This window comes from Ranitomeya variabilis, chromosome 6 (genome assembly GCF_051348905.1).
Source record: "Ranitomeya variabilis isolate aRanVar5 chromosome 6, aRanVar5.hap1, whole genome shotgun sequence".
In the NCBI taxonomy this organism is placed as follows: domain Eukaryota; kingdom Metazoa; phylum Chordata; class Amphibia; order Anura; family Dendrobatidae; genus Ranitomeya; species Ranitomeya variabilis.
The window spans coordinates 23,978,252-24,002,331 of NC_135237.1; the positions used below are offsets into that span (position 1 = coordinate 23,978,252).

General features: G+C 38.7%; 1 protein-coding gene across 1 annotated transcript in view; it reads left to right on the forward strand.

Annotated features, from left to right (window-relative positions):
• The first annotated feature begins 1,147 nt into the window (after nucleotides 1–1,147).
• The window catches only part of MEOX2 (mesenchyme homeobox 2), an 82,470-nt gene continuing 59,537 nt past the window's right edge, over nucleotides 1,148–24,080 (forward strand). The window contains exon 1 of the mRNA XM_077268070.1: nucleotides 1,148–1,913. Within this exon, the coding sequence (XP_077124185.1) occupies nucleotides 1,418–1,913 (496 nt within the window). The 5' untranslated portion in view covers nucleotides 1,148–1,417. The remainder of the gene's footprint in view (nucleotides 1,914–24,080) is intronic.

Sequence of the window (24,080 nt, forward strand, 5' to 3'; positions counted from 1 at the left end):
GTTAATTTTATATTAAATTTTCACCAAGCAGCCCACTAAGTGACAGGTCACTGGAATCAGGGTCTCTTTTCCCATATTATGCTGTTCTCAGATTACAAAGCAAAAACCTGATTTTGTCGTGTTATAGAAATTGCTATTTGTGAGATAAATAGATATATAGATAGATAATAGATAGATAATAGATAATAGACATATAATAGATAGATAATTGATAATAAACAAATAATACATAGATAAATAGATAATAGATACATGATAGATAGATATTATACATATAGATAATAGATGGATAATAGATAATAGATAATAGATAGATAGATAGACAGATAGATAATAGATACATAGATAATAGATGGATGGATAATAGATAGATAGATGATAGATAGATAGATAGATAGATAATAGATAGATGATAGATAGATAGATAACAGATAGATAGATAATAGATAGATAATAGATAGATGATAGATAGATAATAGATAGATAACAGATAATAGATGATAGATAGATAATAGATAGATAATAGATAATAGATAATAGATAGATAATAGATAGATATATAACAGATAGATAGATGATAGATAGACAATAGATAGATGATAGATAGATAACAGATAGATAATAGATAATAGATGATAGATAGATAGATAGATGATAGATAGATAACAGATAGATAATAGATAATAGATAGATGATAGATAGATAGATAGATAGATAGATAGATAGATAGATACGTAGAGGCCATAGAACTTCCCAGCTCTCTCTATGTGCCAAGATATTTGCAAACATTGAATACATGAATTATTATAAATAGCACTCACACCAGATCACCTTTATTTATAAGAATGAGATACAATTGTCCCCCTTGTGTGCCCACCTGCCAGGACTAGATAGATAGATATGAGATGGATAGATCCATAGACGGATCACTAGATCTCTACACTTGTGGCCATTCCTGCACAGTCCGGCTCGGGTCCTCCGCCCTAGGGTCCATTGTGGGGATGATGCTGTTGCATCTCTCAGAAATGAGTGTGAAGTTCTGGAGCGAGTTGTGGTCAGTGCTGTGTTGCTGCGCCGGCCCCCGGCTCACATTACACACTATTTATATCCTCTCTTAGTTGTTTCCCCCTTAAAGCAGCTCTGTGGGACCACCTCTACTGCTGTAACCTCTCCTACTCCTGACATCTGAGCAGCTCGCAGAAAGCTCCTCTTGGTCAGTGTACAGTGGCTGCAGCAGGAGATGAGACAGGCCACCAGGCTGAAGACCTGGATTATCCGCTCTGCCCTGTGATTAGCGCGCCGCCACCGCCACTGCTGCCACCATTCGGGAAAACTATCATTTTACAGTGAAAAGTGACAGCGTTGTGGAGTTTAATCCTTGGTAACTCTGCTGCCGGCAACTTGAAACTTGCATGCCATGGAACACACACTGTTTGGCTGCCTGCGCAGCCCCCATGCCACCTCGCAGAGCTTGCACCCTTTTGCCCAATCTTCGCTGGCCCTCCATGGAAGATCAGATCATATGTCCTATCCTGATATCTCTTCGTCTTCATCCTCTTGCATAATTGCTGGCTATCCCAACGAGGAGGGCATGTTTGGAAGTCAGCATCACAGAGGGCACCATCACCATCACCATCAGCAGCAACAGCACCACCACCAGAGCTTGCAGTCTAATTGGCACATTCCTCAGATGTCCTCACACCTGGCCTCCACCCGACATAGTCTTTGCCTTCAGCAGGAATCAGGACCTCCACAACTTGGAAGCAGCCCCCCTATATTGTGTTCTAACGCAAGTAACCTGGGCACTAACAGCTCGTCTGGCTCAGCTTGTGCGAGTGGGGACTATGGTAGGCAGACCCTCTCCCCTTCTGACACAGAAAAGAGGTCAGGCAAAAGGAAAAGTGACAGCTCAGGTAAGAGCGCGTCGATGGTGAGAGCTTTCATCGGCATCACTTGCAATGGGCCAAATGTTCCCTCAACTTTTGCAAACTTTTTATCCAAAGGTGTAGCAGGCGCTAAGCATATCGGCATAGCTATCATGGCGCGCGTACGCCAACGGCTTAGCTTGGCCACGTGGCCTCGATATGTACCGACACCTGACACACCGAACAAACATTTGGGCGCCATGAATATTGGTCCGGCGCGCTGAGCGGTTAGAAATAAGGTTCCGCCGAGAAGTCTTTGAATTTTGCTACATATTTAAGGGTCTTTCTGTGGGGAATAGATACAAATAGATTCCAAAAATGTATTCTTACGTTCCTTCTGATTCCATTCATGTTAGGCATGTCCTAAGCTGGGTTCTGGGGTTACTAGGAACCAGCAACAAAATAAAAAAAACTAACAAACAAATGATATCAACTTTTTAGGAAAAACAGAAAAGTTGTGGAGATTTGGAAAACTTTTTTTTTTTTTTCCAAAGTTTCATAATTACTTTCTATAAGTTTTGATGTCCATCAATAATGGATAATGTATCTACCGTAATAGAATATTATCTAATTTATTGTTGTATCTGAAGCAGTAGAAGTCACGGAACAAGGGGTCTTACGGTATAAAATCAAAGTTGCAATGCTCAATAAAAGTCGTTACTTTAGTATCCTGTCTGATACAATTCATAGATGCTGTAACCTTGGAGATAGAGTTCAAATATTAATCCATTTACAATATTAATATGGCGGTAATTTTTTAAGAAAATCAGTAGCAAGTGTATTTTTTCTATAGACTGCATAACACACTCCCAATGTATCATTACTATGTATTTATTTAAAATGTTTTTTTTCTACATTTTTATTTTTATTCATTATTATTTTATTTTTATTTTTTAGCATTTTTTATTTTAAGAAAACAATAATTCCTTCAGAAATATTTAATTAGCATAAATTATTATCCTGACAATATATTAGTATCGACTTTTGCCTTTCTATACGATAGCGACCGTAATGGACCTCAAACTTCAACTTTCACCTTCGCCTGTTTTTTTTTTTTTTTTTTAAAGTTGCAAACTTTTTATTTCTTCATATTCTTTTTCTTCTTAACTTTTTGTATAACTTACGGAGGATCGGAAAGGATTTCAGCCCTTCTGGTTTGGCACAGTCATTAAGATATTAGTGTAATCCTGTTATCTCAGCTGCTACTGAGCAATTTACACTCTTGTTGATATCTTCACTTGCAAAGGATAAATGACGTCCAAATTGTCATTTTTTTTAGGAACTCTGAGCAACTCGAAATGCATCCTTTTATCATTACAATCAACTATCATTTTTTTTTACAATTTTTAGTTTATTTTAAATTATTAGTTAACATTTTTTGTCATTTAAATGTCATTTGATTTATAAAAAATTAGGTATATTTAGTATTTTTTTATTATTTCACATTAATCATAAAATTTGTCTGCAATTAGCATGTAAAATTTTAAATATTAGCTTCCAGCAGTGTAACAGTCTTAAAATAAATAAATAAATAAAATAATAATAATAATAATAATAATAATAATAATAATATTTTAATGGTTCAGAATATTTGTTATTTAAGTACAAATATTTCCAATTTTCATTCTATACATCATATTTCAATAACTTTGCTTTGTATGTTTTTTTTGTCATATTCTTACTTTTTTCTGATGAGATAGCAAATCACAAGTTAGGACATTGAAAGTTAAATTAATTAAATAAATGAATAAAAACGTCATGTAAAATACTAAAAAGAAAAACAAAAATGGTGACGTTAGTAGTTATATTTAGAGAGGGTTCCCATACAATAAGCTGACTGATTTATGCACCTTCACTTTTTTTCTGAGCCATAATTTCACCTTATCATAGCACAATATGTGCACTAGAGCCATTACTTTGAAATATTAATTTTAATTTTGTATATACCTTAATTTCTTCCATTTTCATACTAAGTGTATTATTTTTTAGTTTATTTTACAATTATGTAATTTATTTATTTTTTGCTAAATTTTACATATATTTAAAATATGTTTTATGGTGCTATAAAAATAAAAAAAAATAAAAATAATGATAAATTCATTTTATTATTTTAATTACTATAAAAAGTATAATTTAGCCAAAAAAATAGCAAAATACATACCGATTTATTTAATTGTTGAAAATAACATTCAGAAGTTTTTTGGGGGAATTTTCACTCTTTTTATTGCTATTGTCCTGGATTTCTACGTATGTTATGACTTTATAGCATTAGGAAAACTAACAAGGAATCTTAAAGGTCTGCGTTTAATAACCAAATTATCAATATCTTTAGCCCACAAACCTTATACTCTAGTTTTCTAGCTTGATTCAGGGTCTATAACTCGCTCAGGTGTTTGTTTGAAACTTGCAGAACCGTCGCCTTTCTCCCCAGTTACAGCATTCCTGGGAATTGAGGAATTTTAGACCATATGTAGCAATATACTGTATTTTGCACACAAAAAAAGACACTAAATCAAAGCACCAAGATACTGTCCATCATTTATTTAATAATACTCCTAACAACATGGAAATATTAAATATAATGTTACCAAATGGACAATTTATAACATGAAAACATCATTAAATATTGAATTGGGAATCAACCTTTCGTTTTCTCCGATGACTTCACTGATTGAGTCATTATTGTTCTATTCTTCAGATCAATTTCTCACCTTTTGTTATTTATTAATATAATAAACAAAAAAAACCATTTCATGCAAGGTTTATTACAAAACTTTAAAAAGAGCAAACATATATTGTATAATATATTTATCTTTACATATCTATGTACAAATAAATTATCTTACTCCTGCCCTTCTCCTCCTATCCCCTTATTCGTTCTATATCTTCATGTTTATAGATTTATTAACAATCTATTTATTATTTATCTATTATCTATTATTTATCTATCTATTATCTATCTATATTTTCTTAACAAGTATTTGTTTTATCTACGCATTAATTTTCAATCAGGAAAAAAAGACAAATGAGCAGTGTAATAGTGACAAGTACAAGCTTTAAGAAACTGACTATATATCACGATATTGAACAAAGCATAAAGGCAGCACCGCAAGTCAGAAAATGATGAAGCCTCCTATATTCACCCATACATGTATTTGACATTTTGGCTCAACTCTAGAGAGTAATTTTGCATTATCTATCTATCTATCTATCTATCTATCTATCTATCTATCTATCTATCTATTATCTGTTATCTATCTGTTATCTATCTATCTATTATCTATCTATCTATTATCTATTATCTATCTATCTATTATCTATTTTCTATCTATCTATTATCTATTTTCTATCTATTATCCATTTATCTATCTATCTTACTGCTATATAGAATATATATTGACAGTCATGACAAGGTGACCTCTTTCTGATGGGACCTTATCTATCTATCTATCTATCTATCTATCTATCTATCTATCTAGCAGTAAAAAAAGGGAACAGCACAACACTTTTACTTATCTTCGGGTGCAAGGCCCCAGGCAACCAGTCCAACGATTGCACCAAGTTTATGAAAGCTCAAAAAAAGAGGCAGCACTCCATTTCTTCTGTGAAAATGTGGAAGATTTGATCAACCCACTTGTCTGGGCGAAGTTTCGGCTCCATCTGAGCCTTTCTCAAGCCTATTATCTATTTTCTATCTATTATCCATTTATCTATCTATCTTACTGCTATATAGAATATATATTGGCCAATTTATAAGAGTCCACCAGTCACAACAAGGTGACCTCTTTCTGATGGGACCTTATCTATCTATCTATCTATCTATCTATCTATCTATCTATTATCTATTATCTATATATTATCTATGTGTCTATTATCTATTTATAATCTATCTAGTATCCATTTATCTATCTATCTTACTGCTATATAGAATATATATTCATTGAGCCCACCAGCCACGACAATGTGACCTCTTTCTGATGGGACCTTATCTATCTATCTATCTATCTATCTATCTATCTATCTATCTATCTATCTATCTATTATCTATCTATTATCTCTATCTATCTATTATCTATCTATCATCTATGTATCTATTATCTATCTATTATCTATCTATCTATTATCTATCTATTATCTATCTATCTATATCTATCATCTATCTATCTATCTATCTATCTATTATCTATCTATTCTATCTATTATCTATCTATATATCTATCTATTATCTATCTATCTCTCTATCTATCTATCTATCTATTATCTCTATCTATCTAGCTATCTATTATCTATCTATATATCTTTCTATTATCTATCTATCTAGCTATTATATATTATCTATCTATCTATCTATCATCTATCTATTATCTCTATCTATCATCTATCTATTATCTCTATCTATCTATCTATCTATCTATTATATGTCTATTATCTATAATCTATCTAACATCTATTATCTATCTATCTATCTATCTATCTATTCATCCATCCATCACTTTAATAATAGATGAAAATATTTAATACTTTGGAAACTGATAGATTTCTAGGAGTGCGTAGAATTTTATTTTGTTCTTACCCGCATGGACCTTTGTAAAACCAGAGTGAGAGTTTCTTACATTTATGTCCAGATTCATTTGTGGCCAATGTATAATATCCATCTTCTTCACATTTCCTCACAGATTCTTGCCGTTGACCTTGCGTCTTTACAGTGCTGTAGCTTCCCTGACTCCCAGGAGACGTCTTGTTAAAATATCCTTTTGTATATTTTCCCTGCGCAGGCAGTAAGCTGAGAGGAGTAATGACTTGGGAAAACATAATTCCAATGTCAAAACTTTGGTTATTTTTCTAAGCCTAATAATGTACATTCATGACACTACAGATTCCTGAGGGCCTTTACCGGCACCTTACTGGCACAATTGTTGCTTCCATTTGCGCAGTGCAGTTTTAAGATATTCGTGCTCCAATGAAGAGTGAAGAATGGAAGATTTATTGTCCGCGCTTATGGTAAAGCAAAGTATTTTCTGCTTGTTAAAGAGCAGCTTACCCTGCGCGCTCCCGGCCGCCGTATACCGCGCTCTTGTCCGTCTGTACAATACTGGGCTTATTATAAAGGTGATATGGGGATAGTATGACTTATTATAACTCTGCTCCTCGTTGTAGTGTTGTACTTGTTGTATCGTGTCTGTGAATGGCAGGCGGTGAAATGACGGGGTCCTGCCATCTACTGAACTGTGTACCTAAGCCATTAGTGTGTGATACTGTCTGTAGAGGTGACGTATCAAAGCTCGATGTATGTGATACTGTCTACTAATCCAATGTATCTAAGCTTCTGTAGAATCAGTGTAGCTAAGTCTATCATGAGCGCTACTGCTTTCTGATCTGATGCATCTAAGTTTATTATGTCGGCTGAGCTGTTGTATCTAATCTTATCATGTGCAATACTCTCTACTCAGCAACTGTATCTACATTTCCTGTGGGATACTGAGCAGCTGTATCTAAGTTCATCCTGAGTGATACTGTCTGTGATCAGCTGATCAATTCAGGGATATAATGTGTGATAATCTCCAGAAACTGCCGAGCACTACAACCCCCAGCATGTAATGTTACTGGAGCCCCCACTAATCACTGCAAGGACTAAAAGAAAAGGCGCCAGAAAAGGCGTCCAAACATAAGTAACGAAAAGACCAACAGAAAGATTCTCTAATTATAAGCCTCATCCATCTCATTATCTATCAGTTATCTATTATCTATCTATTTATTATTTATCTATCTATCATCTATTATCTATATATTATCTGTTATCTATTATATATCTATTATCTATCTATCATCTATTATCTATCTATTATCTATCTATTATGTATCGATCTATTATCTATCTATCTATCTATCTATCTATCTATCTATCTATCTATCTATCTATTATCTATCTATCTATTATCTATCATCTATCTATCTATCTATCTATCTATTATCTATCTATTATCTATTATTTATCTATTTATCTGTTATCTATCATCTATCTATTATCTATCTATTTATTATTTATCAATCTATTATCTATCTATCAATCATCTGATTATCTATTATCTATCTATCTATCTATCTATTATCTATCACCTATCTATTTATCTATTATCTATCATCTATCTATTATCGCGTGTCGAGGCCTTTTTCCTGCTCACAGCACGCCAGCATCTTACCACCAACATGTTCCAAGGTAATTAATATCACTAATGGTATATGCATTTACCCTTTGGGTACCTGGGTTGTTGTTGGGGTCCAATCATGCCCTTGGCCCTCTTACACACATTAGGATTTCTCTCTAGGGAGTTATTAACCCCCGATTGATTGTACCTGTGGGCTTGTCATATTTATATATATAATACGCATTTTTGACACTTACCCATTATGACCATGGAGCATGTGCCGACTTGATGCTGTAGTAAGGATGCTTGGATTTTCTTGTGTTCTTTGCCAGTATTACTTTTATCATCTTTGTATACTGGCTCTTTTTCAGCTGTCTTTTTCTACTCACCATTTTTTTTTTATGTGTATATTTATCATGTTTATGTATATTTGATACCTTAATAAATGTGTTCTGATCGATCTTTTGATACCTCTATCGCTTTGGTGTGGATTTTCTGGTCAATAATTGATTGTATTATAAATTGTGGACAATTAGACCCGTAGACACCTGTCACCGCTCCACATCTCAGTGTGATTTTATAGATTTATCTATTATCTATCTATTTATTATTTATCAATCTATTATCTATCAATCATCTCTCTATCCATTATCTATCTATTATCTATCTGTCTATTATCTATCTAGAATTTATCTATGTATTATCTATTATCTATCTATCAATCACATTTTTTCTTACCTTCTATATAAACCCTTGAATATCGGTGATTATTCCAATACTGATTGTGTGACTATGGCTATGATCATTACATTTTATATTTCTAGAAATAAATCAATGTTCCGGCTCCTATAAGCAGATTGCTTTTATTATAAAGGAGCCATATTTCAGGCCCAGCAGATACTACTACGAGCTGAATTGGTTAATCACAGATGCCGTTGGTCTTATTTGAGGGAAATCTAGCTTCTGAAGCGGTCAGCCGCTCTATAACATAAGGTCGGTGAAGGAGACGTCCACAGCTTCTCTCACCTTAGTTCCCTTATAATAACTCTATCATTGTTCTCCTTAACTTATTTTTTTAGATACATTTCTTTTTTTTAATGAGTCTAAGCCCAATGTGGCAGAATATCTAAATTTCAACCCAAGACCCCCAGGAGCCCGAGATAAGCACGTGTTGGGTCTGATAAGATCATTCAATCTTGGCCTAGATTCATTACATTTTCTTTGATGACCAATTTTGGTTTAAATGAAAGAATGATCCCTTTTCCAATTCAGTTGCCAAATTCTATGACAGTCCTTAAAAATTGTAAGACGTCCGTGATTTTTTTTGAAGCTGAAGAAACTTATGCAGATTATTTCGACTGTAATTATCATCACCAGGTAATGTCTTCATATCAGAATTATGGGCTGTAGACGTGGATCAAGTCTTATCATAATGATTTCTTATGGTTTTCCAAAGCGCCTATAAAAATATTGTCTGTTCATGATTTTTTGATAAGTTGTCCAGAAAAAATGAAACGTCAGTTTGGCGACCCCGGTCCAGGTGTCTTCAATAACAACATGGGTTTTTTTTTGCTTAAGACATTCCCTAAACACACCTTATACATTTATATCTACATTTGTTTGTTGGATATAGGGATATACAGGAGAAGACTATCTGGAGGTGGAGAATACAAAAACATTTTTAAGTTCTTAAACTGGGATTTAAAAAAAATAAATTGTAAAAAACAAAAAGTTATTGGAAATAAAATGTCATAACGTGAGGTTAGTTTTGACTCTTGTGGATCATATAATAAAAGTTCTTCTAGAAGATCCTATCTTCTGGCTAGGTCTTCAGGCTTGTCCATGTCATAGTCTGGACTTTTTGGATCGTCTACATTGTTTTGTAATTTCCCTTTTAACTCTTGCAAAATTTGCTTTAAGTTGAGATTGTTTTTCTTGGGTTGGCCAAACTTCTAACCATAAAGTCCATGTCCTACTACTTTACTGCTTGGCTTTAATCTCCTAAAAGAACCACACATCTTAGAAAGTCTGTTGACACTTCTTCAGGCATATGATGACTTTCTCCAGGGTTTTTTATGTTTGACTTTCCAAGCGTCTAAGTTCCTCATGGTATGTCTTGAAGGTCGATCCTTGGTAATTAATAATCGATTCAAAAATAGTGAAATTTGCTTTTCCGTCAAGGTTGAATATTTTAAGCCTTTGGACCCGATTCTCTGTTGGATGCTTTTAACTTCTAAGGCTGAAGTTTCACAACTTACAGATCCTCTTTATGCGTGGTCTAGTTGACTTCAATGTAAAGGTTAACAGGCTTAGATTTCCAAAATAAAATGTATGTGAATTATCATAACTCATATTTTGCAAAAATTATCTCAAACACCAATTTAGCCCCAGACAACCATTTTAGAATTGAGTTGACTTAGAATTGACGATGATGTCATATTTAATTATTTTAAATAATTACTAATAGTTTATTATTTTAACAATTTTAACAATTATTCTAAAATATTTCGACCCAGATTGTTTTGAAACTGCAACATTCATCATGTCCTCTGTCTACTGTGAAGGGTGCAATGGAATAAAGCATTTCTTAGGCGCTTGCACTTTTTTATTCATTTGGGTTATTTTTTTGTGGTTTATTACTTGTTTAAAGCTTCTATTTGTTGTACTGTTTTTATAGAAGGAATTGGTTATGCCTGGGTATCACTTTGGTTGTGATTGGTTGAACTTGATTTGGCGGGCCCATTTATTTTGCTGTCCCGCTAGGAGGTGTAAATATTTTAAATGGTTTTAATTGCATCCTTTTTTTTAAATTATGTGTTAAGAAAGTCCATCTATGAGTGTCCCTATGTACGTTACCCCTTTGTTGTTGTTTTTTCTATTGTTTAGGATGAGAACCTTTTTTTATTTTAAGACTGAAAATTTGTTTTGACTCCAAATAAGAGTCGCTATAGAGAAAGAAAAGAAAATTCCAAATGCTACAATTAAGATTTCAATTTTGAAAAAAAAAAAACTCATCTAAAGTAACTATTTTAAAGCAAATTTAATTAAAATTGAAACATTATAGTTAATAAAGATTCTTGAATTGTGGGTGTGAATGATTATAGCTGGTCATATCCTCTATACGTCTTTGGACAATTTCCTTAGCCAGGGATTGAAATTAAACCTGAAAGTTTTTGAAAGTTTCTATACAGAACGGGCCCATTTAATATAACTTACACCTGAGTGCTGTCTGGAATCGTTACTCCTTGCATTTCTAAGTATTTAGCACCACTTTCCTTTCTCACTTTCTTTTTTCTCGGCTCTTCACTTCTCTTTCTCCAATAACTTTGACAGAAAGCTTTGTATTATAAACTCAAGCTGCTTCAGAACTTCTTTAAAAAAAATAAGGTATGACTTAGATTTTTAAGGGACTTCTTGCTTAGGATTCAGTTTTGAAATTGTGCATAAATCAAAAATTGCTTCAAATTTAAATTTGTGTTGTAATATTTTTAGTCGTTATTTCGCGCTAGAAAAAAACTCTTAAAAATAAATAAATGTAACAACTCCTCAAAAACTTGTAGCTTGCGCTCAGTTTCCTCCAAAGGAAAGTAGAAACTGAAAATGTTTTCATTTTTTAAGATGGGTTTAGAGAGTTTCCGCTTAGTTTGCCGAATCTTTTTGAAGCGGAAAACTGAGATAAAATTCTCAAAAACTCCAAATTCCGCAAAATTTCTGCTCCAAAAACTTCTCGAAATACTCTGTGTGCACATAAGCCAGATCCTTCTCTGAAAACTCAATAAAATTGCTCGGTTGCACGTAGCCTAAGATTATGTTGACTGAGTTTTTAACATATTCAAAAACTGCAAATGGAAACTATTTCAGGAAACTCTTCTTATTTGTCGAATTTTTGTAGAAGATTTTCTTTCCAGAAACAGTTTTTGAAGAATTATGGAAGCAATTTTGATGAGTTGTTTTCCTGAATTGCTCTTTATAGCCTTCTGGTTGGACAGTGCCTAGTTTGGAGAAGGATCTGTCGCTAAGGCTATGTACACACAAAGTCTTTTTGCTGGATTTTGGGAGCAGAAACATGGCAGAAACTATGTTTTTTAGGTTCTTTGAGATTTGGATGATTATTTGAGGAGTTTCCGCTCAATTTCTGCTCCAAAAACTCCTCAAAACCTCTGCATACACATAGCGTAAGATGTAACATGCACTTTTTTTGTCACATGCCATCTTTCATAAAAGGAGAAAAAAAAGCTCAAAAACTCCACATATGAACATCAAATTCAATTTCCAGTAGACATTAATAGGAAGAGTTTTTCAAGTGATTTTGAGGAGTATTTTGGAGAGGATACACTCCAAAAAAACGACTCAAACACTCTGCATGAACAATGCCTACATTTTCCTATCCAGAAGAATACAGGCAAATTTTCCCCTATATACTGTAGGTCAGTGGCGTCTGAAATGGCTTCTGAGAGGAATGCAGGGGGTTTCTAACCTTTTGGTAATGCTCAAAGATATTTGTTACCCATTATCTGACATAAAGGACAGGAGCATTAATATCATTGACAGTTTGATAAGTTTTATCAGTGTGATCCTCGTGCAGAAATCACGGCACTTCCAGCCTCAGCTGCTGTCAGTGAGGTCATTAATGGTCATTTGTGGAAAGTTCTGCAGCTGAATGCACTTGGGCAAATCATCAAGATCCTCTGCTGGCAGCTCCTGTGTAATCACCGACTAATGACTTCTCCAGCTTGCTCGATGGGAGACAAGGCTGGATATGCCGCAGCATTGGGAGCACATTTAGGCCATGCAGGTGGCTCACAGTAACACCAACAACATACAACTCAGGGTTGTCGTGTTGAAAATGGCCCCTAGCACACTTTGGAAAGATGACCACACCACTGGTTCCACAATTGATTCACTCTGTAGTACAATTGAAATCTGATGCCACAAGCCAAACCTAAGGCGACAAACATCTACAGACACAATCAGAAGGTATTTGCGTGACATTGGGCTACGAACCAGACATCTGAATACAGGTGCTCTATCGACCTCACATTGCCCGTCTCATCATGGTGCAGACAAATAACAATAGAGGATGGAATGGAGGTCTGTCCTCTTCAGCGATGAGTCCTGGTTTTATCTTGGATGTACTGTTAGCCAGAGATTGTTCTGAAGACCACATGTAAAACACTATGAAAATCCCTTGACGAGGGAAAATGAAAGTATCTCAGGATCCATTTCTCAACACGACTAAACCAGGCCACATGTTGCTTGTTCTACTGTGAGATCCCATGGCTACAGCACCTCCATACTTGTCTCCCACTGAGCACATTTGGGATGTCATTGGTTGGTGATTACGCAGGAGCTGCCAGCAGTGGATCTTGATGATTTGTCCAATTGCATTCAGAGGCAGAACCTTCCTCAGATGACCATTAAAGGGTTGTCCACTACTAGGAAAACCCCTTCTTAAGCCTATACTCACCTCCTGTGCTGGTATCGTTCCAGCAGTGTCAGCAATCACTCTCCCTGGGGCTGTAATGCGGTGCAATGACACGTGATGCATGGCACCCAATCAGCGCTTGGGTCAGTGTCTCCGCCTTCGGACAAACTGAACATGAAGAGGAAGTCTGGGCTACAGCTGATCCTTGGCTTCCTCTTCATGTTGAGTTTAGCCGAAGGCGAAGACACTGACCCAAGCGCTGATTGGGTGCCAGGCATCACGTGTCACAACACCGCATCACAGCACCAGGTAGAGTGAGTGCCGACACCGCGGGAACGGTGCCGGCACGGGAGGAGAGTATAGGCTCTAGTATTTTATCAAGGTTGAACATTTAGTTAAATAAGAAGTTGTCCTAATAGTGGACATCCTCTTTAATGACCCCAGTGATAGCAGCCGAGTCTGGAAGTGCCGGGATATCTGCACATGGCGTATTCTCTACACTGAAGAAATCCAAAGGTTGTGAAAGTTTTGCTTCCATTTTTCCATCATTTGCAAATCAGTAATGTCTCCATCTCGTGATATTGAGGACTCACCGACATTTTCTTCTTGGTGTTGCAATTTCACCATTGAGGATTGTATATGCAGAATATATATATAGATATGGAGAGTGAATTTGATCATTGCCCTGATGCTCTGCCCGTACAATCCTTTCTCCTTCTGTGTTCCCTCTAAGCCCAGCAACGTGGAAAGGAAAGCGTAAAAACAACACACTAATGAGGTCAACGATCTCAATGACAGATAGAAGTGTCTGCACAGTGTGGCATTTTTTAACTATATCTTTTCCAGACCGCCCAGGCAACGCAAATGTAAGACGACCAGTCACTTACCTATAATATAAGGGTAAAGTTGTACGATCAGAACTCCCTTATAATGACCGACCTGCGTTTTATATTTACTGTACGTTACTTTCTTCATTCGGATTGTAATAAGTTGTGCGTTATATTTTTTCTTCTATTTTTGTTACCTCGTATTTTATTCAATTCTTGCTTGTGACATTATAGATCTGGAACAAAAATAAAACTTTCTTCATTCTAAATAAATATAATCATTCAAGTAACAAAGTAGCAGTAGAAGTCATCTCAGTGTTACTATGTTTATTATTATAGTTCTTCTTGCTTTTGATATATTCTACAGTGTTACATCCAATAAAACATAATTGTGCCTTTTTTAAATTATTAATGTAAACCGAATGCTTTAAACTTTTGTGTACTTTTCTCACTTTCTACATGTCGGATGTTATCTTCTTTGCATTAAAAAAAAGTGAAAAAAAGAAAATAATTTGTTAAAGTGTGTAAAAAAAAAATAGAGAAAGATATTGTGTAAAGATTCCCAGTATACAGACGTAGCGGTATTATTTACACACCGCATGACGCTATATACAAGCACGTCATACATGTAGAATATAGCGACGTATCGGCAGGAAGATAGTTTTTTATATGACATGATATATCCTGATGATAATAGACGCTCACAGTTTGTGTGTAGAGTGACATTGGCCACACTGTGTGTGTGATATGTCGGTATTTTTATTTAACCTGATGATGATGTATTATACACTGTACTGCACTCTATGGTAGATAGTAATGTGTCTGTAGTATATGTAAGAGGAGGATACTGAAATACTAGATGCATGGATGTATTTATAGCGTCCTGCTATTAATGTATAGTGATGACATAGCATCCCCGGCACTATGCAGAGATGGTATGTACAGTATAATACCGCTACGTCTTCATTACCGGGTTTACCGTGACTTAACCTCAATAGGACAAATTTATTGATGTGTTTGTGCCAAAACCTTGAAAAAAAATGTGTCTTTTTTCATTTAAAATTACAGTTGTAAAATGTAAATTTAATGCAGTACCGTGAAAAAGTCTTCATAACTTTTACCCATTGTTATTTCACGCTATACCCCCAAACTTAAAGGGAACCTGACACCTGAATTTGGCGGGACAGGTTTGCGGTCATATGGGCAGAGTTTTCGGGTGTTTGATTCACCCTTTACTTACCCGCTGGCTGCATGCTGGCCGCAATATTGGAGTGAAGTTCATGTTGTGTCCTCCGTAGTACACGCCTGCGCAAGGCAATTAGTGCGCATGCGCCGGCGCACTATGTCCCGAAACACAGCGAAATACTTCCGGGACATGGTGCGCCGGCGCATGCGCACTAATGCTTTTCAGCTTTGCCTGCAGTTGGGCAAAGCATACTGCGCGTGCGCAAGGCAAGATTGCCTTGCGCAGGCGTGTACTACCGAGGACACAGCATGAACTTCAATCCAATATTGCGACCAGCATGCAGCCAGCGGGTAAGGAAAGGGTGAGTCAAACACCTGGAAACCCCGCCCATATGACCGCAAACCTGTCCCGCCAAATTCAGGTGACAGGTTCCCTTTAAATGTATTTTATTGGGATTTTCTGTGATACCAACACTATGTAACAAGTATTTGTGATGTGGAAAGGAAATGATACAAGGTTTTCAAAATATTTAAAAAATATAAATCTGAACAGGCCCTGAGTCAGTACTCTGTAGGACCACCTTTCGCTGTAATCATTGCTGCAGTCTACTGGGGTCTGTCTCTCCAGCTTCGCACATCTAGAGATGACATTTTACCCCTTCTTCCTTCCCCTCTCGCTCTCGCTCAGTGAGACTGGATGGAGACGTCTGTGATCATATAAATCTAATTTTGGATAAAAAGTAACCTTTAATATAGCCGTTAAAATCAACAAATAGTCATGAAAAAGGTTCAAGGTTCAAAAGACAGACAACAAACAGAAACCAAACCGAGGTATATCCTAGGTGCATGGAGAGATGCTGTATGCAACTCTTCTCTCCTGCTTTATTTTATCCTAGAAAAATAACACCCCCCCCTTTTTTTCAGACACTAATTAGTAGGGTATGGGGTGTATGTATATTCTGCGTAGATCGAACAGTAATAGTGGGTACTTAGGCTGGTTTCACACTTGCGTTTTGATCTGCAGCATTTAAAAAAAAAACGCCGTGGTGAAAAAACGCATGTAAACGCGTGCAAACGCTGCGTTTTTTAGACGCATGCGTTTTTGCATGCAGAAAAAAAACCGCGGCATTTTGCCGCGTTTACATGCGTTTTTTCCTGCGTTTGCGTTTTTGAAACGCATGCTGAGAAGTGTGTGACAGCTGCCAATCATCAAAATCAACTAGAAAACACACTATTAATAGAATTAGCTAGGGTTAGGGTTAGGATCCCTAGGGTTAGGGTTAGGGGTAGCTTTTTATTAGAAGAATGTCCTGGTCACCAGGTCAATGATAAGACACCCCCCACCATCAAGGTGATAAAGGGATCCAAACCCTAACCCTAACCCTACCCCTAAAACTACCCCTAACCCTACCCCTAACCCTAACCCTAACCCTAACCCTAGGGATCCAAACCCTAACCCTAACCCTAGGGATCCAAACCCTAACCCTAACCCTAACCCTAACCCTAGGGATCCAAACCCTAACCCTAACCCTAGGGATCCTAACCCTAACCCTAACCCTAGGGATCCTAACCCTAACCCTAACCCTAACCCTAGGGATCCTAACCCTAACCCTAACCCTAAGGGTTAGGATCCTAACCCTAACCCTAAGGGTTAGGGTTAGGGTTAGGATCCCTAGGGTTAGGGTTAGGATCCCTAGGGTTAGGGTTAGGGTTAGGATCCCTAGTAACCCAAGGGTTAGGGTTAGGGTTTTCCTGTTTTTTTGTGTTTTCTTGTGTTTTCTATAGAAACGCATGCAAACGCATGTGCTTAAAAATGCATGCGTTTACATAGACAGCAATACATTTTTTTGCCGCGAATAAACGCATGCCGCTAGAAATTACTACAGGTTGCATTTCTGCAACTAAACGCACGCATAAAAAACGCATGCGTTGCAAAAAAAGCGTCAAAACGCATGCAAAAAAACGCATGCGTTTTTAATGTTAAGTATAGAAAAACAAACGCATGCGTTTTTTAGCGCTAAAACACAGCGGCAAAAAACGCAAGTGTGAAACCAGCCTTAGATCAAATCCCCCATATTTATACTACCTCGATATCAAAAATAGTCAAAAAGCACTCATTAGTGCATAAAAATGGATGTATATCACAGAGCCAAATTGCTTATCTATGAGTGCGACTTTTTATGGTTTAGGACCTTAAACATCTCATTGGTCCAACAATATTCCACAAATAAGACCCTGTCAACCAGCCAAGACCGGGGTCCGGAAGAAAAATGGGTCTACAACTGTCACATGTGCCAAACCTAGGGACGGTACTACTCAGTAATGTCACTCTTTCAGAGTCTATATACCTCTTACAATTGCTACCATCTTTCCCTTACTTTTAAATCATATATAAATCAAGGGGGTTGACACATGGAACAATGCGCATCTTATAGGCAAAATTGGAAAGGTCTCACCCGCATTCATTTCACCACAGACATAACCTTCATCTGAAATGTGCTGGTGGACCACTTGATAAGCCCCCTGCCGACACGTTTCGCTGCTGCTCTTCAGGGGATGTATTAGGGTCAAGCATACTCATCCCGTAAAACAGACGCTGTCATAGTGTCACTATGCGGGTGAGACCTTTCCAATTTTGCCTATATGGGGAATTTGATCTAAGTACTCACCATTACTGTTTGATCTACACAGAATATACATACACCACATACTCTACTAATTAGGTCTGAAAAAAAAGGGGGGTGTTATTTTTCTAGGATAAAATAAAGCAGGAGAGAAGAGTTGCCTACAGCATCTCTCCATGCACCTAGGATATACCTCGGTTTGGTTTTGTTTGTTGTCTGTCTTTTGCACCTTTTTCATGACTATTTGTTGAATTTAACGGCTATATTAGAGGTTACTTTTTATCCAAAATTAGTGCTTAGTTTAGATGTCTGTGATCAGTAATTTTCACATCATGTCACAGATTCTCTGGGATTTGGGTCTGGACTGTGAGGGGGCCATCCACACACATGAATATGCTCTGATCTAAACCCTCCATTGTAGCTCTGACAGGATGTTTGGGGTCATTGTCCTGGAAGGTGAACCTACATCCCAGTCTGAGTCTCAGGTTTTTCGCAGTCTCTAACAGGTTTCCTGTTGTGATTTTGCTTTTTGCTCCCTCTAGTGGTCATTAGTGATTTGACTCTGGAGCTTCTGTCTTTTCCTATATCCTCACCTGGGCCGTTAGTTCAGGGGCGTTGCTATATAAGCTCCCTGGACCTTCAGTTCAATGCCTGGCATCGTTGAAATCAGAGCTAATCTGTTGTGCTCTTGTCCTATGATCCTGGTTCCTGTATTTCAAGCTAAGTCTGCTTCCTTGCTTTTTGCTTTTGTTTTGTTTGGTATTTTTGTCCAGCTTGTTCCTATCTGTATCCTGACCTTTGCTGGAAGCTCTAGGGGGCTGGTGTTCTCCCCCCGGACCGTTAGACGGTTCGGGGGTTCTTGAATCTCCAGCGTGGATTTTTATAGGGTTTTTGTTGACCAGATAAGTTATCTTGCTATATTCTGCTATTAGTAAGCTGGCCTCTCTTTGCTGAACCTGGTTCATTTCTGTGTTTGTCATTTCCTCTTACCTCACCGTTATTATTTGTGGGGGGCTTGTATCTTGCTTTGGGGTCCCTTTCTCTGGAGGCAAGAGAGGTCTTTGTTTTCTTCTCCTAGGGGTAGTTAGATTCTCCGGCTGGCGCGAGTCATCTAGCGATCACCGTAGGCATGATCCCCGGCTACTTCTAGTGTTGGCGTTAGGAGTAGCTATTTGGTCAACCCAGTTACCACAGCCCTATGAGCTGGATTTTTGAATCTCGCAGACTTACACGTTCCTCTGAGACCCTGTCCACTGGGGTCATAACAGTATGCCAGGCCAGTATTAAATGTTTAATGCATTGCAGAAGTGGGATTATAAGAAAGAAAATTTTGAGTTTTTTTTTTCCCTCTTACATTTTTTTTTTCTTTTCCCCTTTACCTCAGAGTGGCTTAAGCTTGCTGCAGACATGAATGTCCAGACCTTGATTACAAGTGTGGACCAGCTTGCCGCTCGTGTGCAGGGTATACAAGATTATGTTACCAGAAATCCTAGGTCTGAACCCAAGATTCCGATTCCTGAACTGTTTTCAGGAGACCGATTTAAGTTTAGGAATTTCAGGAATAATTGTAAATTGTTTTTGTCCCTGAAACCTTGTTCGTCTGGAGACTCTGCTCAACAAGTAAAAATTGTTATTTCATTCTTACGGGGTGACCCTCAAGATTGGGCTTTTTCGTTGGCGCCAGGAGATCCGGCATTGGCTGATATTGATGCGTTTTTTCTGGCGCTCGGTTTACTTTATGAGGAACCCAATCTTGAGATTCAGGCAGAGAAAGCCTTGCTGGCTATGTCTCAGGGCCAGGACGAGGCTGAGGTGTATTGCCAAAAATTTCGGAAATGGTCCGTGCTGACACATTGGAACGAGTGTGCACTGGCCGCTAATTTTAGAAATGGCCTTTCTGAGGCCATTAAGAATGTTATGGTGGGTTTTCCCATTCCCACAGGTCTGAATGATACCATGTCCCTGGCTATTCAAATTGACCGGCGGTTGCGGGAGCGCAAAACCGCAAATTCCCTCATGTTGTTGTCTGAACAGACACCTGATGTGATGCAATGTGATAGAAAAACCGCAAATTCCCTCATGGTGTTGTCTGAACGGACACCTGATTTGATGCAATGTGATAGAATCCTGACTAGAAATGAGAGGAAAATTCATAGACGCCGGAATGGCTTGTGCTACTACTGTGGTGATTCTACACATGTTATCTCAGCATGCTCTAAACGTATATCTAAGGTTGTTAGTCCTGTCACCGTTGGTAATTTGCATCCTAAGTTTATTCTGTCTGTAACTTTGATTTGCTCACTGTCATCTTATCCTGTCATGGCGTTTGTAGATTCAGGTGCTGCCCTGAGTCTTATGGATCTCTCATTTGCTAAGCGCTGTGGTTTTATTCTTGAACCATTAGAAAATCCTATCCCTCTTAGGGGTATTGATGCTACGCCATTAGCAGAAAATAAACCGCAGTATTGGACACAGGTTACCATGTGCATGACTCCTGAACACCGCGAGGTGATACGTTTTCTCGTACTACATAAAATGCATGATTTGGTTGTTTTGGGGCTGCCATGGTTACAGACCCATAATCCAGTCCTTGACTGGAAGGCTATGTCAGTGTCTAGTTGGGGCTGTCGTGGTATTCATGAGGATTCCCTGCCTGTGTCTATTGCTTCTTCTACGCCTTCGGAAGTTCCGGAGTATTTGTCTGATTATCAGGATGTCTTTAGCGAGTCCAGGTCCAGTGCATTGCCTCCTCATAGGGAATGTGACTGTGCAATAGATTTGATTCCAGGCAGTAAATTTCCTAAGGGAAGACTGTTTAATCTGTCGATACCTGAACATACCGCTATGCGTTCATATATCAAGGAGTCTCTGGAGAAAGGACACATCCGTCCGTCTTCTTCCCCTCTTGGTGCGGGATTCTTTTTTGTGGCTAAAAAGGACGGATCTTTGAGGCCTTGTATTGACTATCGGCTTTTAAATAAGATCACTGTCAAATTTCAGTATCCTTTACCGCTGTTGACTGACTTGTTTGCCCGGATTAAAGGTGCCAAGTGGTTTACCAAGATAGACCTTCGTGGTGCGTACAACCTTGTGCGCATTAAGCAAGTGGATGAATGGAAAACCGCATTCAATACGCCCGAAGGTCATTTTGAGTACTTGGTGATGCCTTTTAGGCTCTCTAATGCCCCTTCAGTTTTTCAGTCCTTTATGCATGACATTTTCCGGAACTATCTGGATAAATTTTTGATCGTTTATCTGGATGATATTCTGGTTTTTTCTGATAATTGGGACTCGCATGTGGAGCAGGTCAGGATGGTCTTTAAAATTTTGCGTGAAAATTCTTTGTTTGTCAAGGGCTCAAAGTGTCTTTTTGGTGTACAGAAGGTTCCCTTTTTGGGGTTCATTTTTTCCCCTTCTGCTGTGGAGATGGACCCAGTCAAGGTCCGAGCTATTCTTGATTGGACTCAGCCCTCGTCAGTTAAGAGTCTTCAGAAGTTCTTGGGTTTCGCTAACTTCTACCTTCGTTTTATCGCTAACTTTTCTAGCATTGTGAAACCTTTGACGGATATGACCAAGAAGGGCTCCGATGTGGTTAATTGGGCTCCAGCTGCCGTGGAGGCTTTCCAGGAGTTGAAACGTCGGTTTACTTCGGCGCCTGTTTTGTGCCAGCCTGATGTCTCGCTTCCCTTTCAAGTTGAGGTGGATGCTTCAGAGATTGGAGCAGGAGCCGTTTTGTCGCAGAGAGGCCCTGGTTGCTCTGTTATGAGACCTTGCGCCTTTTTCTCTAGGAAGTTTTCGCCTGCGGAGCGAAATTATGATGTGGGCAATTGGGAGTTGTTGGCCATGAAATGGGCATTTGAGGAGTGGCGTCATTGGCTCGAGGGTGCTAAGCATCGTGTGGTGGTCTTGACTGATCACAAAAATCTGATGTATCTCGAGTCTGCTAAACGCCTGAATCCTAGACAGGCCCGCTGGTCATTGTTTTTCTCCCGTTTTGACTTTGTTGTCTCGTATTTACCAGGTTCAAAAAATGTGAAGGCCGATGCTCTTTCCAGGAGCTTTGTGCCTGATGCTCCTGGAGTCGCTGAACCTGTTGGTATTCTTAAGGATGGTATTATCTTGTCAGCTATTTCTCCAGATCTGCGACGTGTGTTGCAGAGATTTCAGGCTGATAGGCCTGATTCTTGTCCACCTGACAGACTGTTTGTGCCTGATAAGTGGACCAGCAGAGTCATTTCCGAGGTTCATTCCTCGGTGTTGGCAGGTCACCCAGGAATTTTTGGCACCAGAGATCTGGTGGCCAGATCCTTTTGGTGGCCTTCCTTGTCTAGGGATGTGCGGTCATTTGTACAGTCCTGTGGGACTTGTGCTCGAGCTAAGCCTTGCTGTTCTCGTGCCAGCGGGTTGCTCTTGCCCTTGCCTGTCCCTAAGAGACCTTGGACACATATCTCCATGGATTTCATTTCTGATCTTCCGGTGTCTCAAGGCATGTCTGTTATCTGGGTGATATGTGATCGCTTCTCCAAGATGGTCCATTTGGTTCCTTTGCCTAAGCTGCCTTCCTCTTCCGATCTGGTTCCTGTGTTTTTCCAGAACGTGGTTCGTTTGCACGGCATCCCTGAGAATATTGTGTCAGACAGAGGATCCCAGTTCGTTTCCAGATTCTGGCGATCCTTTTGTAGTAGGATGGGCATTGACTTGTCGTTTTCGTCTGCTTTCCATCCTCAGACTAATGGACAGACGGAGCGAACTAATCAGACTTTGGAGGCTTATTTGAGGTGTTTTGTCTCTGCTGATCAGGACGATTGGGTGACCTTCTTGCCATTGGCTGAGTTTGCCCTTAATAATCGGGCTAGTTCCGCCACCTTGGTTTCGCCGTTTTTCTGCAACTCTGGTTTCCACCCTCGTTTTTCTTCGGGTCATGTGGAACCTTCTGACTGCCCTGGGGTGGATTCTGTGGTGGATAGGTTGCAGCGGATCTGGAATCTTGTGGTGGACAACTTGAAGTTGTCACAGGAGAGGGCTCAGCGCTTTGCCAACCGCCGCCGCGGTGTGGGTCCCCGACTACGTGTTGGGGATTTGGTGTGGCTTTCTTCCCGCTTTGTTCCTATGAAGGTTTCCTCTCCCAAATTTAAACCTCGTTTTATTGGTCCTTACAAGATATTGGAAATCCTTAATCCTGTATCCTTTCGCCTGGATCTTCCTGTGTCGTTTGCTATCCACAACATGTTTCATAGGTCCTTGTTGCGGCGGTACGTTGTGCCTGTGGTTCCTTCTGCTGAGCCTCCTGCTCCGGTGTTGGTTGAGGGCGAGTTGGAGTACGTGGTGGAGAAGATCTTGGATTCTCGTCTCTCCAGGCGGAGGCTTCAGTACCTGGTCAAGTGGAAGGGCTATGGTCAGGAAGATAATTCCTGGGTGGTCGCCTCTGATGTTCATGTGGCCGATTTAGTTCGTGCCTTTCACGCCGCTCGTCCTGATCGCCCTGGTGGTCGTGGTGAGGGTTCGGTGACCCCTCACTAAGGGGGGGGTACTGTTGTGATTTTGCTTTTTGCTCCCTCTAGTGGTCATTAGTGATTTGACTCTGGAGCTTCTGTCTTTTCCTATATCCTCACCTGGGCCGTTAGTTCAGGGGCGTTGCTATATAAGCTCCCTGGACCTTCAGTTCAATGCCTGGCATCGTTGAAATCAGAGCTAATCTGTTGTGCTCTTGTCCTATGATCCTGGTTCCTGTATTTCAAGCTAAGTCTGCTTCCTTGCTTTTTGCTTTTGTTTTGTTTGGTATTTTTGTCCAGCTTGTTCCTATCTGTATCCTGACCTTTGCTGGAAGCTCTAGGGGGCTGGTGTTCTCCACCCGGACCGTTAGACGGTTCGGGGGTTCTTGAATCTCCAGCGTGGATTTTTATAGGGTTTTTGTTGACCAGATAAGTTATCTTGCTATATTCTGCTAT